Source organism: Ostrinia furnacalis, unplaced genomic scaffold, assembly GCF_004193835.3.
Source record: "Ostrinia furnacalis isolate ACB-3 unplaced genomic scaffold, ASM419383v2 OfSCF2680, whole genome shotgun sequence".
Lineage (NCBI taxonomy): Eukaryota > Metazoa > Arthropoda > Insecta > Lepidoptera > Crambidae > Ostrinia > Ostrinia furnacalis.
The window spans coordinates 176,211-193,602 of NW_021132919.1; the positions used below are offsets into that span (position 1 = coordinate 176,211).

Sequence of the window (17,392 nt, forward strand, 5' to 3'; positions counted from 1 at the left end):
GGCCCACTAAAAGTCTGTAATCTTTGTAGCTATAGCCTTGCGCCACTTCGGGACAAGAAATCAAGTAATAATAATTAAGGTGGTCCGCGACTCCTGAGACCGATTTACTAGACGGTGTTCAGTACATTTGCCTAATCCTAGACCTAGGCTAGAAGCATAAACACATACCTATAAAACCTTATCACATAAATCCAATAGTTTTTTACTAAACCATCGACAAAAATCTACACGACAATGGCCGTCAAAATTTGAAATCTGCCAAAACTGTTTACTCCATGAATCAAATCAGCAGAGTTACTAATTATGCCCAAAATTAGGCCACCGAATCCCAAAATTAGCAGTAGTAATGTTGAATTTGAAACATAAAGAAGAAAATAAGTAAAAAAAACAATGGATCATTACCTGACAACTTACAGGAAGGACTACTTGTGGCCCAACTTGCCGGGGGCAGGGGGCGGCGGCGGAGGCCTGGCTGAGTATGTGATTCACTTCCAATTCTTGTTAACATTGCTAAAATCAATTTAATAACCACGTATCACATTTTCAGTAACTTCATTAATAACTTGGTCACACAAAGTCAGAGACGCAATTTTGTTTGTAAATGCTACACATTTAAACAACACGGATGCCTCGTCAAAATTCAATCTAACACTTATACACTGCAAATAACTTTTTATAACTTAGAATTTAATAGTGCAATCTACCCGCTCAGAACTTTTTATTACTTTTTTTTTTTCAACTAGCTGAAGTTGGCGAAGTTGCCATTCAGAAAAAAAAAGTTTCTGGCTCTGGGTTTCGTAATTTGGCACAATTTGTAAATCTTGAATTTTTTTTATTTTATTTTGCGTTGTAGCTTTGCTATTAAAATCTTTATCCAAATTTTCTATAATTTAACTTTCGTCCGTTAAAAGTCTTAGGCACAGTCTTTACTTCGACAACGAAATACTAATCTCATTTCTTTTCCACCAAGAGTCCCAAAGCTCTCAGGGCAGGAGCTCGCCTTCTACCAGGCATGCATGCAGCACACCAGGCCCCCGGATTGCCGGTGCCCCCAGTATTCTGGGGGGGAGATGCCGCAGCTTCCCCCGGGAAAAGACGGAGGATGGAGCCGGAATGAGGTACGTTTAAAAAAGGTCCTATATTTTTATGTTCTTTTAATTGATTTTATGTTTAATTTTGTCTTTATTTCAGATTATGGGTCCTCTACTGGACCCTAAATTGTACCCTGTAAGAGTGGCAGCCAGCCCTGAAACACCCACATCTAGATATGATCAACCCAATGCATTCTTGGATAAGGTTTGTATTGATTACTTAAAAGCTTCATACTCTTACATTTACCTACCTTATTAGGGAGAATTTTCGGCTGGTGTGCTTTGCTGATGAAAACAAGACGTCTTTCTCTCTTCCATCATCTTTTAATTGTTTCAAGCTAGTAATGTCTTCCAGCTTTTGTTTCTGAACTATGTCTATGATACACAAGACTAAATCTAATTTTATTTTGAAAATAATTTTACAGCTTCAATCAAAATACCCGATGCTGTACAGCATCCTCCAAAACGAGGCCTCTCCAGAGCTCAAGCAGCGCATTGATAGAGATCGCAACAAGACTACTTACCAAGTGGACTACTGCGAAAGTGGCAAGTCTCTTTATTTACTTTTTACTACATTGGGGAACTGTTTGTGTACTTAGATTTAACATATCTTAGACTGACTGAGCTAGACATAAATTCCAGATGAAATGTAAGTATTCTTCGAATGAATTAAGTAAGGTTCTAAGAAAATTACCAAGAGCTCATCTTTAATATGGCCCCTGTAGTCGATTAGCTAAGATTCAGTTTAAGTTTTTGGTTACATAAATTACAGCGGTTTATGATCAGTCTTTCAGCCATGCCATACCAATTCAGTCTGTCGTTGGGCCGCACGCAGGATACACGCAATAGTTTGTTTAAAAATACCAGTGCTTCTCAAACTTCTGCAAAATGCCCAAATGTGCGGGCTGCAGATTCGCGTCGAGTGACGGTGACATTTGCAATTATTGTCGGCGTTTTCTTGACATTCCTGACACCCAACGTAAATCCAACGAGGCCAAAGAGGAGAGCAGAACCCTTGGGGAGGAGCTTGCTCATTTGAATTCTTCAACTGAAATACTTCATTCCACGGCTGATGCCATGCAAGAACGTATCACCAACTTGGAGCATAGGGTGCAGTCTCTTGAAAGGGGAAGGTGTGACCTAGAGTGGCTTCAGCATCTGATCTCAGGCATAGAAAGCACGATTGGTGAGGCCGAGCAGTAGGTCACTTTTAAATACCTTTGATTTTCTCGTTACTAAAATAATATTTTTGTACTTCATACCTTTACATAAAAGGATACAATAGGTTTGGACGTCTACAGAATTTGGGAAACATAGGTTTGCGCACGCAGACGCTTCTTCAGAAATCTTGAAGGTCGACTCGCGGCGCCGGATCGGCGAACAAAATGCTACTTTCCTCACGTACTTCTGCCTGAAAAATTGTAATGCATATCTTAAGAACAATGACCTTTCCTCCTCTTTATAGACAGAGGATGAGGTGTAGCTAGGGCTAAAGCCATAACTTTCAAGAGATGATGAAAGTTATCGGCCTGTATCCGTCTGTACTCTACAAACACAGTTACTGATGTTTACCTACATTTTTATTAGGCTATCAGCTGGTCGATTGTGTTGCGTGTTTTCATTCTTGATGCTAAACGTTGTCGTTTTTTATGTAAATCTGTATTGCTCCGATGCGTACATTTCAGGGCACTTATTACGTGTCCCAAAATATAGCTTTAGACCTTGGCCTATTTACCTTGACATTTGAACTTCGGGACAACATATCGGCTGGTGCTGAGAAGAAGAAACTAACGTTTTGTAATAAAAGTGGCGGATGAAGCTCAATCCCCTTCGTTCGTTCGTTTCAGCCAAATGACGTTCACTGCTAGACAAAGGCCTCCCCCAAGGTTTTCCACAATGAACGGTCCTTCCCGCGACCTTTACCAGATCGTCGGTCCACCTAGTAGGAGGTTTGCCCACGTTACGTCTTCCAGCCCGTGGTCGCCTTTTCCGTCCCAACGGCCATCGTCGTCTCTACGAACTATGTGCCCCGCCCACTGCCACTTGATTTTAGCAATTCAGTCCCCTTACTAAATGATGATAGGATTTGTAGCCTATATTATTGTAACATTTTTATTAATGTAATGTTTGTTCGTATCTCAGGTCCCGGAGCTAAGTTCGAGGGTCTCCAAAGGGCCGCGGATGAGAGTGGGACGGGCCCGTGCGCGCAGCCGATGCGTCTGCCTGGAGACCCGTGCCGCGTGGGGCCGAAGCCGCGCAAGTCTGCTCCGAGGACCATGTCCAAGCAAGCCGGCGGCGGCGGCGCCAGCGACCCGAGGGCCAAATGCGGTGAGTTGGTTTTGAGAAAGGTTACTTGCTTACGTTGTAAATGTAGAGTCAAATTATTTGTAGGGTATTCATAGTCTTACCATATTTGAGTCTTCACTTACTTAGGATTCATTGCTTCTAGAGATTAGAAAGTGGTGATGGTGGAGTGGTGTAAGCAAGCTTTATGCAGGTTGCAGACTAAGAGCTAAGCTAAATTAGTTTAACATAGCTCGCTACTAGCTACCTACTATGAAAAACTGCGTCAGTTATGCGAGCTATGGCGGAGCTACGGTCTGCAACCGGCATTTACTCCATTGTCGATGTACTGTAAAATCAATTGATAAAAAACTAAGGAGAGGAGAATTCAGAGGGGTATTCTATAAAAAAATACTGAAACGTCAACGATAATGGCCGTCATCTTTAATTTCTCAGAAACAACGTCAGCAGTGCCGCCTCTCGGCAAGACAGAGTACCAGGACGGCGTGTCGAAACTCGGCGCCATCATCATGCGAGACAAGCTGCACAGGAAGTAGGAACCAAACTTGTGGACGATCATGGAGTAAAATTGTTATTATTACACTTGCCTTATTATTTGGACACACTTGGCCTTCACTGGTTGGCGGTCTAGCTGTAGATCCTGGCTTAAGAGGAGTTCCAGCTGTGGAAATGTGAGGTGGGAATAGTCCTGACTATCTTGACTATTTTGTCGTGCCTCCCTAGAAGAAGTTACATTTCGTGACAGTTTTAATTTCGAAATCGCTTTATCGAGGGAAGTAACTACAAACAAACAAAAAACGCCTGAGCGAATCGATTTCTAAATTAAAACTACGTATGTAATAACTTTGTCCAGGGTGGCTGGGAGACATAAAACCCTAAAAAATTTGAAAAATAAATTAAAAATAGTAGGATAAAATTCAGAAAAGGATACCAAGCATTCGGATATTTTTCAGGGAGCTTGGAGGAACTTTGCCCAGCCGAATTTTCTTAAAATTTTGAGATGGAACCTAAATCGCTGGAAGAAAACAACAAAATGATAAATAGACGTTTATGTATAAAAACACGTATATAATCTGTCATGTGGGCGGGGACTGAGCGCTCGAGATGAGCTCCCCCCGTTTGTATAGCGTGGTGCCTTCCTTCCTCTCGTCTCTCCTAGCGCTGTGTTCCTCTCTCCTAATATTTTGTTCGTCTCTCCTAATACTTTGTTCGTCTCTCCTGACGGTTTGTTCGTCTCTCCTGACGGTCTCCTGGCGCGACGAGGCCCGCGTCCTGACGTGTGTGGTCTCGTCGTGTTGTCTGAGAACCACCGCTCGGGCGTCCGAGGTGTTGCGTTCTCTGAAAATTTATACGTAATATTTTTATTCGGTGGATAAAGCTGAATCACCTACATATCAGGATTATTAGGCATTTTTTTTGCTGTTGTTTTTAACGAGGTCCTGTGAAAGCTACTCCAGTAGTCTAGTCGCCTGTAGCACATGGCCCTATGGTGCTTCTGCATAACACTGATGAGACAAGACCCTCGACACCATTTGAGGTTTGTCAACCTGAGGGGCCTAGTGCGAGTTTAATTTAAACGTCGTCACTAGTTAGCACGTAAAAAAATATCATTAAATGTGTGACGGATTGTACAGCGCCCCTGGCGGAAATTTTCAAGAACTAAAATGATCATAAAAAAAATTTTTTACGCGTTCACTAGTGATGACGTTTGATGTAAACTCGCACTCAGCCCACTGAATAGCAACAAAATACAAAGGAAAAAGATACTCCGATTGGCACTGATAAATTCAGGAGAGTTGTGCTCTTGCAGTGGAAACTAAACGACCTGGATGAGGAACTCGCATAGTAGTTAAGCAATGTTTTTTTATTTAATTTATTGATCATGGTAAGCACAAATTATAAACAATAACAACACAAAACAAATAAAGAAAATAGTGGGCCAATAGGCTCCCGCTCAGTATTGCTATTGACATGCTCGTAAGGGCATGTCAAGAAACTGGTCTTCCGCGAGAGCCCTTCAAGAAACTGGTCTTCTGCTATTGAAGCTAATCTAGGCTTATTAAGTTTAAACACATGCTCTCTTTCGCTTCCATAAAAAGTCTCTTACCTTCCGAGTGAGATAAGCCTGTCAATATCAGGCGTGCGCCTCAACTCTCCCGTCGCTGTAAGCGTGACCCGCAGCGGCGCTTGATGCGCGGGCGGCGGCGACGCGGGCGGCGACGACGCGCCCGACGCCGACGCCGACGCGCCCGACGATCCCACACCCGACGATCCGACAGCCGACGCGCCCGACGAGCCGACGGCCGAGTCGCGTTTGGCCGACGACTCCGAGCCGGAGGTGGAGCGGCGGCGCGGGGGCGGGGCGGGACGCGCGCGGGACACCGACGCGGCGGGGATGTGGAGGGAGGCGGTTATCACGCAGCTGTCCTCGTCTGAGCCGCCGAGCGTCTGGAATGATGGATTGGTGATGATAAGTAACTTTTGGTTTGGTCAGCCACGGCTGCAGTCTTAGCCTGAGTTGCACCACTTTAAGTTAACTGTAACTTTAACTGTGGTGTACTACTACACAAATAAAGATGCGCTATGGCAACACTGACTAGTACGGCGCGGTGGGGGATCAGTCGTAGTCGGGCCGCCACACGGGACGGACGTCAGTGCTTGCACTAGCTTACACAGTGAACATATACCAGTGTTTTATTTAAGACACCACATTAACCATAACCGGTGTTTTTTGTATGGAATCGAGTTTTGATAGACTTTCGATTTTTGTTATACTTTAATTAAAGTAAGATGGTGCAACCCAGCTTGGAAGCTCTGTCTGGGTTTGCCCGCGTCAATTTAGAATTCTACAATTGAGTTTCAAACTTGTAATGTAACATATTCTTACCAAAAGTTTAAGTTAATTATTAATATGAGTTTGTATCCCATACTTAAAAAATGATTGTTTGCCCCGTAAAAACATGCAATTTGCAACCTATAAAGGTAGCAATGGGCACATAGTAACGAAGAACTGACGGTCAATAAAGCAGCAAGGTTCTAGAGTGGAGACCACGTACTGGAAAATGCAGCGTGGGACGTCCATCCACAAGGTGGATCGACATCTTCATAAAGATAGCAAGAAGGCGCTGGATGTAGTCGCCACCAACCGGTCAATATGGAAATCACGGTTGGAGGTCTATGTTCAGCAGTGAACGTCCTGTGGCTGAAATGATGATGAAAAACTTGCAAGCAAGCTAAAGTGACAATGGGGCATAGTAACGCAGAACTGACAGCCGATGGAGCAGCAAGGTTCTGGAGTGGAGACCAGGTATCGGAAAGCGTAGCGGGAGACACCAACAAGGTGGCGTGACTACCTCATAAAGGTAGCAAGAAAGTGCTGGATGCAGGCCGCTACCAACTGCAACCGTTCAATATGGAAACCGTAAACGAACCAAAGTCGCTGACATAGCCCGACGGATTAGCAAGCTGAAGTGGCAATGGGCAGGGCACATAGTACGCAGAACTGACGGCCGATGGGGCAGAAAGGTTCTGGAATGGAGGCCGCGTACCGGAAAACGCAGCGTGGGACGTCCACCTACAAGGTGGACCGACGACATCGTAAAGGTAGCAGGGAAGCGCCTGGACGCAGGCCGCTACCAATCGATCAACATGGAAAGCATTGGGGGAGGCCTATGTTCAGCAGTGGACGTCCTATGGCTGAAATGATGATGATGATGAATATGGAAATCACGGTTAGAGGTCTATGTTCTGCAGTGGATATCCTGTGTCCAAAATGATGGTGATGATGATGAGCTCACCTCGTTGTAGTCACTGGCGGAATCATTGGAGTCGGGCGCGGAGTCGCGCGCGTGCGGCGTGCAGCCGATGCCGCTGCTGCCGCCCTCCGACACCACCACCGCCTTGCTGCAAGTATAGACAGCGAGGTATTTTAATAAGGCTAATAATATTCCTTGTTCACTGCTAGTGTTGGAAGAAACAGCACCATATACAGGGTGGAAACGATAAGTGATCACACTCGTTTAATTATAAAAGATACAAGATATCGAAAAAGTGGTTACTGATCCTGAAAGTGCTTCACGAGCTCTTTCGTTACAGTATAAACTGGATATAGGTATCCGAAAATTCAATGTTTCCAGCTTCCATACATTTGGTATCAGGATCAGTAACTAGTTTTTTGATATCTTGTACATAGGTAGTTTAGAAATAATCGAGTGAGATCATTTATCGTATCCACCCTGTATACCGTTTCATCCACGACGACGCGCCCTACCATTCTTCCCCTAATATCTGAATGTTATAGGTACACGCTAAATTATCCATGAGCGACTACAATAATGACGCTCGGATTGCTCCCTGCACCCCGCGCTTCCCTCGATCAAATATTGGTGGGGCGCCGGGCGCGTCTTCGTGGATGAAACGATCTACAGGGTGGAAACGATAAGTGATCTCACTCGATTATTTCTAAACTATACAAGATATCCAAAAACTAGTTAGTTACTGCTCCTGAAAGTGATTCACGAGCTCTATCCAACGGTACTAATAATAGGTTACAAAATAAACTGAATCTATCTGAAAATTCAATGTTTCCAGCCTCCATACATTTAGTAAAACCACATGATATTAAAACTATACAAGATATCGAAAAACTGGTTACTGATCCTGAAAGTGCTTCACGAGCTCTATCCAACAGTACCAATAATAAGTTATAAAATAAACTGAATCTATCCGAAAATTCAATGTTTCCAACTTCCATACAATTACTACTGGCACAGTCATGGCACTCATGTCTTGATAATATTTTATAGCAAGTAAAGCCTAAAGCCAATTTTTTCCATTAATAATTTTAAATAAGAATGCAATTTACGAGTTAATTTTAAGTGTTTATTATTTAAAATGAAAAAAATAACACTTCTAATATTGTGTGGCTAGCATAGTGACATACATTTAGTATGGAGGCTGAAAACATTGGATTTTTGGATAGATCCAGTTAATTCTGTAACCTATTAGGCTATTACTGATATCGTTTGAAAGAGCTCGTGAAGCACTTTCAGGATCAGTAATCAGTTTGTCGATATCTTGTGTAGTTTAGAAATAATCGAATGAGATCACTTATCGTTTCCACCCTGTATACCTATGACGAAAGCGAGCAGTTCTCTGAAGAACCTATGCAAACTACGATAAGCCACGATAGTCGAAAGGTAAAGGGTTGGACTGGCTGACTCGTTATCCGAGGAACGCAGTTTTGAACCCCGCTGACACTTGAATACTGTGGTAAGCCCACTCGTGACACAAGCATAATATGTAGTTTAGTACGAGGGGCTAACGGGATTATTAGTAGTAACTAGACTGTGAAAAAACACATTACTAATATTCTGTTTTCGATGATGTCACCTCAAAATAATGCTGGATGCTTCCAAAACGAAAGAATTCAGGCTCCACACGTGCTTGTAAGTTATGGGGAATCAGGGCTTCAAGCATTTGGTCTGACTACTAATACGCAGAAAACAATACCAACACCTATATAAAAAGACTAAAGACAACAATCATGCACACAATAATAACCAAAGGATATAAAATCAAAAACATGCTAAAGAAATCAACACTCTACGAGTGTCAAAAAGGCTGAATGCTCCATTTAAGCAGAAGAAAATGCAACTGAAAAAAATGTGTGAAAAATCTAATCAGGCTCCACACGTGCTTGCAAATTATGGGGAATCAGGATTACCTGGTCAGCACGGTGGTGATGGTGGAAGACATAGATCCTGACGAGGTGTCGGACGCCGTCTCCCGCGTCCTTCGACTCCGTGAGTATGATTTCTCACTGCGCCTGCCAAAGAAGGCAGTTCCATTAAGAAACCATTTGGAAATCTATCCCTGGAAAGAGACTTCTAAAATACTATTTTCAAATTCGCTTGAGGATGGACGAATACTCGTTTTACCACATAAAAATATCTTGGCGAAAGGTCACTCAAAGACCTAAACTGTATAGGAACCTGCAAAGAAATTGCAGTCTTCAGTGCAAGCTGGAAGACAATAATTAAATAAAAGTTTGTGCAAACACATTAAAACATCCTAAAGGAAGAGGAAACACACCATGTTTATACTTAATCGTATCAAAACCAGAACTTAAACTTCCAGCATTTGGAAGATGAAGAAAACATCAACAAAAAATAGGTTTGTTGTTATTTACAATCAAACCCATGAGGTGTATTGTGGTAATACTGCCTGTATTCGGTCAAAATTATGTAAGTATTTATTTTAACCTTTTACAACCACCTCTGCCCATTTCAGATACTCTATATTAGGTAATTTATACATTTCAGACTTGTATCAGTTTGATGACATGTCTTCAGCATATTCTTCTTTTTAATGGATGGAAATACAGATGTGTTTTCACATAAAATCTGCCATCAAACGTCGGCTAGAAAGTGTCTGGTTATTAAAATGATGGAAGGGAAGCAGTTAATCTCTGGTCGGCTAAACTTTTTATGGGGAATAAGGAAAGGAAGCTAAAGATCCCAATACGCTTACACGTGGCCATATATAAAGGACTAGCTTTCCGCCCGCGGCTTCGCGCGCGTGGACCACGGAACCCTATTTTTTTCCAAAATAAAATTTAGCCTATTTTACTCGTGGATAATGTAGCTTTCGAATGGTGAAAGAATTTTTAAAAACGGTCCTGTAGTTTTTGAGCATTAGGTACAACCAAACAAACAAACAAAGTTTTCCTCTTTATAATATACTATATAAAAATAAGTCGGGTTTTCCTCCCTGACGCTATAACTCCAGAACGCACGAACCGATTTCCACGGTTTTGCATTCGTTGGAAAGGTCTCGGGCTCCGTGAGGTTTATAGCAAAGAAAATTCAGGAAAAATTTAAAGGGGATAAAACGGGATCCACGCGTACGACGTCACGGGCGGCCGCTAGTATTAGTATAGATAAAGCAATAGACCAGGAGTTATTAGAAGCGCAGTTACTATCAGATATCGTTTACCTGGGCGATTCCACGTTGCCCGGGCCGCCGGTGGCAGCGGCGCCGTGCGTGAACATTTCCCGAGGCCAGACCCGCCGCCCGCCGCCGGTCGGGCCGCCGCTTAGCGATACTGAAGCGGGCTCGGGCGCACATCTGGAACAGTGGAATTATAATATACAGGGTGTAACAGAAAGACGTCAAGAGGCAATTAATCCTTCAAGGCCCGCGAATCTAGACACAATAGATAATCAATTGTTATGACATTAATTAATGCCGTCTGGGACTCAAGCGGTTAAGAGAGCTTCCCGAGAGAAAGCATATCTTGGCTCGAATGTTACCTTACTCTAGAGACGAAAGCTCAGAATTAAATAAAGGTCATAAGAAGTCGTTTAAAAAAGAAAGCGAAACAAAGAACGTCCACTACTGGACAAAGACCAAGGATTTCCATTATCGACCGCTTCTGCTCGTTACCTATGTATGGACACACAGGAAAAGTAAAAAAATACGTAATTTCGTGCTTTTCCTAACTTATCTGGCAGAAAGTTAGCTTCCCCCAATCAAAGTTCCCCCAAATAAAAGTTAGCTTCGAAAGAGAGTTTACACTCTATGGAATTGTAAACCCAAAAAGTACCTAGCTACCTACTTGTTTTCGGGACTGTCTGAGCTGAGATTTACTATTATAATTCGTTCGTTTCAACCAAAGGACTCCATTGCTGGATGAAGGCCTCAAGGATTACTACAACAACATGCCCGCATCATCCAATTCAAAGACAAAAGGATCAAAACATCACCTTCGAAGTTCTTTTAAACTTCTACGAAATAAAAGATGTCTTAAAAGTCGACCGTTACAAACTTATAATCACTTCCCTTTACTTTATAGAACTGTTTCAAATGCTACTAACACTAGTGACTGAGTTTCTTGCGCTGCTTGTCAACACTAGGCAATTTGTGGTCTTGCAGCAGAGGTGTTGTTAAAGTAATACTGGGACGTGTAAAAGGGCTTTTTAAAAGTCTACTTGCAAAATAAATCAATTTGAATTTGAACTCACTCTGCTCTCCGCAATAACAGCGAGTCCAGATGCGCCGGCGCGGTATGCGACATGTGGATATACGCTTCGTGCAGAAGCTCTCCTGGTAACGTCCACAGCTCCGTCTGCCGCTCCACCAGTTGTCGCACCACGTTGATTACGTCGGCGCGTTCTGACAGCTGTTCTGCACTGGAAAAAGAAAGAAAAAAGTTAAGAGAGTACTATACAGGGTGTTTGGTAAATGGGTATATGAGCCGACACTAGCCCATGTTAACATGGGCATATAAATGGTATGATGAAGTCAGAAATTTGATATCATCATTTTATTTCTTTAAATTTTCATACAAAATAAATTTTATAAAATCCGATTTGTATGAAAAAAAAGTACATAAAATGAAGATNGATATCATCATTTTATTTCTTTAAATTTTCATACAAAATAAATTTTATAAAATCCGATTTGTATGAAAAAAAAGTACATAAAATGAAGATATCGATTTTCTGACTTCACCATACCATTTATATGCCCATGTTAACATGGGCTAGTGTCGGCTCATATACCCATTTACCAAACACCCTGTATAGCGCTGGTCTTCATCATCTTGGATTATAACATGCTGGCTGGGTGAGGTCCCATTATAAAATGAGTTGCAACACCGTTTTACTGGAAACTTTATTCCAAAAATATTGGTCAACATGGTCCTTCCTTAAGCCCTATGTGCACCTCATATCGCGCTGGTAGTGGATACCATTTCGATGGGTAGGCCCTATCCCTCTGGCGGGGAGAGTCCCACATTACCCCTGGCTGTCCCCGTGGCCTGGGGCATGTGCAAAATATTTCTACATGTAAAAAATATAATAAAAGGTCCAAGGACTCAGGGACTCACTTGGCGGGCTCGTTGGGTTTGTTCTTGTGCAGGATATTGGGCGCGAACACGGTGGCGAGGTTAGCAGCGTCCATCTTGTTGCCAGGTTGCGCCGCGTCGTCCGCGTGCGCTGCGAGCTGCGCTAAAAACGACAGCAGCGCGTGCAGCGTGTCGCGGTGCGCCGCTGGCAGCAGCTGCACGATTAGTCGCAGCGCTTCCCACTGGAGTCTGCGGTTGCGGATTTCTGGAAGGATATTGAAGCTGGTTTCACTACTGGATCAGAGCTTTGCCTAAGGAAATTTGTTTAGTTTGCACTTATCCTACCTAAAGCTTTTCATTTGAAGCGTTGAATGAATGTTCAGTGCTCATGCTACTGACATGATTGTCACTGGGTTAATAACGTTTATTTCCTAAGCTTGTGTCCTAGAGCAGGGTTTCCCAATTTTTTTTGCCAAGGAACCCTAATTGATTATACTTTCCCTAACGGAACCCCCGTACTACTCCGCCCGCACGCCCTGCCCCTCCCTTGTGCGTAAACAAGTCGGTGCGAGCGAACAACGTCGGTCACGAAACGTGGGATAATATTTTTTACGGGACCCTTGCGGCCTTTCCACGGAACCCCAGGGTTCCGCGGACCACCTTTCGGGAACCGCTGTCCTAGAGCACTAAAGGATTGTCTTTCTGTAATTCACATTACAGGTTATACCATGTCATTTTCAAGTGATTGTCCGGTATGAAAAACGTCCCATGCCACGAAGGGTGCATAAATCATGTTATAACCAATGCTCATAATTATCCTATAAAGTGTGGCTAAAGGATATTCAGCAATACAGATTCAAGGTTTCAAGACCTTAACCGTTACTTACTTGTGGCAATCTTGAGCAGTAATTTGTTGTAAATGAAAAAGGACAAACTTGACCTTCACTGGTTGGGTTTTTATCCTGGCTACACAGGAGTTGCAGCGGTGGGTAAGAGTGGTGGGAATAGTCCCGTAAATAAAAAGTATTTAAGCTCTAACTCACTCTGTGTATTAAGGAAGGCAGAGTACAAGTCCCTGCAAAGGAGCGGGTCGGGCAGATCCCGCAGGAACTCCTTGAGAAGCGTGGCCACGTCGTGCGGGCACACCGCCGTGTCCAGCGCCGCCTCCTGGCCCCGTTCCCAGTCTTCCCGTAGCTGGAAATGAATATGGAATAGTTGTGAAACGAGTATCTAACAATTTTCTCTGTAATGAAAAAACTTAAAGAATGGAGGTCTAAGGCTAGCGTCCACATGTCGGTATCGTACGCATCGTATCGCACGCAACGGATCGTAGTATTATTTATATAGAAACTCATATAAGTGCGTCCACCTGTCCGCATCGTACGCATCGCACATCCGTTACGATGTGTTTTGTACGATGCGTCCGTTGCGTACGATACCGACAAGTGGACGCTTAGCTCTAACTAAAGTATAAACGTTTGCATGTAGCACTGATATTGCAAAGGGCCGGTGCCCTTTTAGGTACACCAGATCACCCTCTGAGACGTATAGGAGCATCATTTACGCGTGTTTATCGTTAGTAAATACTAATTCTGATCGTGTTTGCCGGCGGAGAAATACTGAAGTAGCATTTCCAATATACGCAACCGAGCCCTGCCGGGTTGAGAAACATACCGGGTTGCAATCTTTAGTTTCGGCAATTCTACGCTTGACTGGATTGTTTGAAACTAAACTGAAATAAAGAACAACATAAGATGAGAATAAGTGAGTAAATACACAATATTCTCGGGCTCATTACCTTCCTAAATTTAATTTTATAGATGGCTCAATCGCACGCTTTTTCATATCGCGTAAAGTAAACACACTTTGTATCCAAACCACAGCGAACGTGCGATCAACAATAAACGGGCGATGTTTCCCAAACCTCGCTACAGTGTTGCCAGTACTTGCCAGCCCACGTCAGAGGTTTGTTTCCAATTCTGGGTCAACTGCTCGGCCGATTCGTTTGGGAAAACATCTAATTTCGGCTGTCAATGTTTTCCGCGGTGGTGTAAGTACGGATCTTGGATTTCTGAGCTCCTTTCTGTCATAGCAACAGCTCTTATGCTTAGACTGTTTCAATGTAACTAGCTGCGTCGAAATAGGTAAGGAGGACATTTGATTTATATTCTAATAGCCTAACCTACGGGATTTTTCCATAAATTCTGTGCTTAATATATGAGTGCTCCTTTAGCTTTAACTAGGTATCCTCGATCTTAAATGCTTATGACTTTTTAAATTCGCTAATTAATAACACCTACCTTTTCTTTCTCTCCCCCATCCTTCATGTGTAGTTCACAACATTTCATCTGACTTTTTTTGATCCTGTCTTCCAATACAACTGATACTGCTACACAACCGCGAGGTGTCACTAGAAGACTATGATACTTCTACTGAGGAGGTTCTGTGCCACCCTTATGTATTTACAGCTACAGCTCACCTGTCTAACTCTTTTCTTGGAGGCCGAGACCCTGAAGAGTCCTTGCGTGTGGAGCCCCACCCTTCTCAGGTGGGCCAGGCAGGCGGAAATCAGCGCGGGCACCTTCGGCCCGCCGCCCCCCGCCTCTTCCAGGCCCGACCACCCCCAGTCGCCGGAGTCGCAGGACTCGCTCTGGAAAACATGCGGAACTGCTTCATTCTTAAATAGTCGGGGCTAGAAATTGAAATAATTGTAGACGCACAATAATCATTACGAATTTTGACCAAGGGTAGAGTTAGAAAGCTTAGCTCTACATTAGATAATATGATAACTTTTTCACAGTGCCAGGCATAAGGTTCGCCTTTTAGCAACAAATGGGTAGAGCTTTTGTGGAGAGATACTCTTAAATTATTATTCAATAGTTATTTATATTCAAAATCAAGTTAAAATCATAATTATGTTTCTATAGACTTCAACAGGTCTCAAAAAAAAAAATATTTAGGTATGTTTCAGTTACCAGTGTTTCTGAACTAACTGAACTTTTTATATCAAAAGTTATGTGCGACTGTAATTTTTTCCCCTTTATAATACTTAAATTAAAATACAAATAACCAATTTGTACAAATATAATTAAGATGAAAAGGTATTACAATTGGAAAACCCACAAAACAATTAACTAAATTGCATCCGTTGATATACAAATAAACGTTATAACGAGCGGGCAGCCGTTGATTTGTAGATTCACGTTAAAATTTTACGAGCTGTAAATCTTCTGACGAAGTCATTGCTTGGCAGATGTGTTCAGATATTGGGGTTTCAGAAATGGGAGAAAAAACATGCCGGAATATCATAAGAAAGCCACAAAGCAATATTTGCTGATGAGAAGTAAAAACATTACAGATGCAGATCTGTGTGCTACGAGCTAAAACACTTTATGAGGACCATTTCAATATTTTTTTAGGTTTTTACGTGGGTAAACATAGTTTCTCATATTCTAAAAGGGTATTATTGTTACCCTCTTGGAATAGCCTTATGGTAGGAAGACTTGTTCTCCAATAAAAAGACTAATCACCTTCTAGAGAGGGTTATGTGTTTTGCTGAGACAGGCACACCGGTCCTACGTGAAATGACTTGGAATCTACTCTACTGCTGGGGCAGAACTCAAATCTTGAGTTGGTGACCAGCACTTTCAAAGACAGCTAATTTTGAGAAGGGTAGAATGACCAGATTAAGGCTGAATTTGAAGAGTTGTCTAAAGGTGTTAATGTTAATTTCGGTGTTGTAGCTGTAAGGGATTGAATCTTAGATTGAAATGGTTATGGAGACGAGCTTACTGCGTCCACCTCAACTGGTGTACAACCCAGTAACCGCTTCTAAGCCCTCTCCGAACGATTACCGGTTTATTTCGGAGCGATAGAGATATCGAGCGCGTCATGCGATAAAATTATCCGGCCTTAATGAATACGAGAAGGCCGCAGGTAGGGATGCGCTGTGTTACCGATTTCTTTACAGAATTTCCACCATATTTTCATAACTCTATCAACTTAACTTGGCCATAAATGTCACGTAGAATATAGGTATTAGAAATCTGGTCAGCAATATTGTAGTTGACCGCATACAAATTGGATCGAGTTAAAGAAGAACATCTACCAATGGTAAAAAAGCTGCTGGAAGTAGAACCTGACCACATAAGAGCCGAGAGTGACAGCAACAAGCTGTGGAAATTGATCCGGAAACATTGAAAAAGATGTAGAGAAGAAGTGATAACCCTTTCTTCAACGCCAGTTTTCAGTAGTGGGGGTCGGGTTTATGGGATGAAGAGCTAATGTTCCACTTTAATTACACTTGATAGAATAGTCTTTATCAGTGTTTTCTACTTATAATTAACTGGTACTGGTAATTTGGTAAAAACTTACAACAAAATTATTTGAATGTCAACACACCTGGATTTCTGACTCCATAACCGATACAATCCCGCGCATCCCTATCCCGTAACCTGACACCAGTGACGTCACCGTGACGTCTGACAACGTCAGCGCGACCCATCGGCCCTGATGCGCGTGCGTTGTGTCGCAACGGACAATTTATAGCGTTTTTAAACGGATTTTGCCAGCTGTTCCCCGCGTGCACTGTTATGAAACTGAAATATTTTTGAGTTCATCTGTGTTTCAGAGAGCTGAGGAGTTGCAATGAAGATTTCTTCAGCAATCCCACTTGAAATAAGTATATTGTGGGAAAATGCTACAGTTACGTTTTGACAGCTCGTATAGAAAGTGTGGTAGGGTATCATAGAAGGATTTAGGTAAGTAATATTTTAGAAGCAACAAAATGCAGACCATGGTTTGTTATTTCTTAGATTCATTCAGGTACCTATTAGCCTCATGCTGTTGTAAAACTATACAACCATAGCAACGAAGTACCCGGCAAAATCAATCTTATACAACAAAAAAAGCATTTGTTTGAACTATTCACCTATTTATTTATTATTTATTATTACTATGCCACTTCAATAAATCACCCGTTGTATCCATTCACCCTGCTCTCATACATCACAGGAGCACCATCACTCAGTTTTATTGACTCGCTGATGGCTGTCAAACGATGCGCCCGCGCACACACGTGGTCACTTGAGACGTCTAAGCCCAAGTAACACGCAATCTGTATATTCACTGAAGTTAGGATTGATTTACG

At 42.5% G+C, this 17,392-nt stretch overlaps 2 protein-coding genes across 2 annotated transcripts; one reads left to right on the plus strand and one right to left on the minus strand.

Moving 5' to 3' along the window:
- Positions 1 to 277: 277 nt before the first annotated feature.
- On the plus strand, positions 278 to 3,952 carry LOC114356153 (uncharacterized). The gene is made up of 6 exons (XM_028309268.1): positions 278 to 476; positions 971 to 1,118; positions 1,192 to 1,296; positions 1,517 to 1,637; positions 3,234 to 3,419; positions 3,831 to 3,952. The coding sequence occupies exons 1-6, from the start codon at positions 391 to 393 to the stop codon at positions 3,929 to 3,931; spliced, it is 747 nt and encodes a 248-aa protein (XP_028165069.1). The 5' UTR covers positions 278 to 390; the 3' UTR covers positions 3,932 to 3,952.
- A 490-nt stretch (positions 3,953 to 4,442) lies between these two features.
- Positions 4,443 to 14,893, minus strand: LOC114356149 (rho GTPase-activating protein 22-like; the record flags this gene model as incomplete). The annotated part of the gene is made up of 9 exons (XM_028309261.1): positions 4,443 to 4,733; positions 5,503 to 5,843; positions 7,193 to 7,298; positions 9,121 to 9,222; positions 10,392 to 10,523; positions 11,420 to 11,587; positions 12,286 to 12,508; positions 13,287 to 13,437; positions 14,723 to 14,893. Coding segments are annotated over 9 exons (1,656 nt in total), but the record flags the coding sequence as incomplete, so codon positions are not given.
- Positions 14,894 to 17,392: the final 2,499 nt, after the last annotated feature.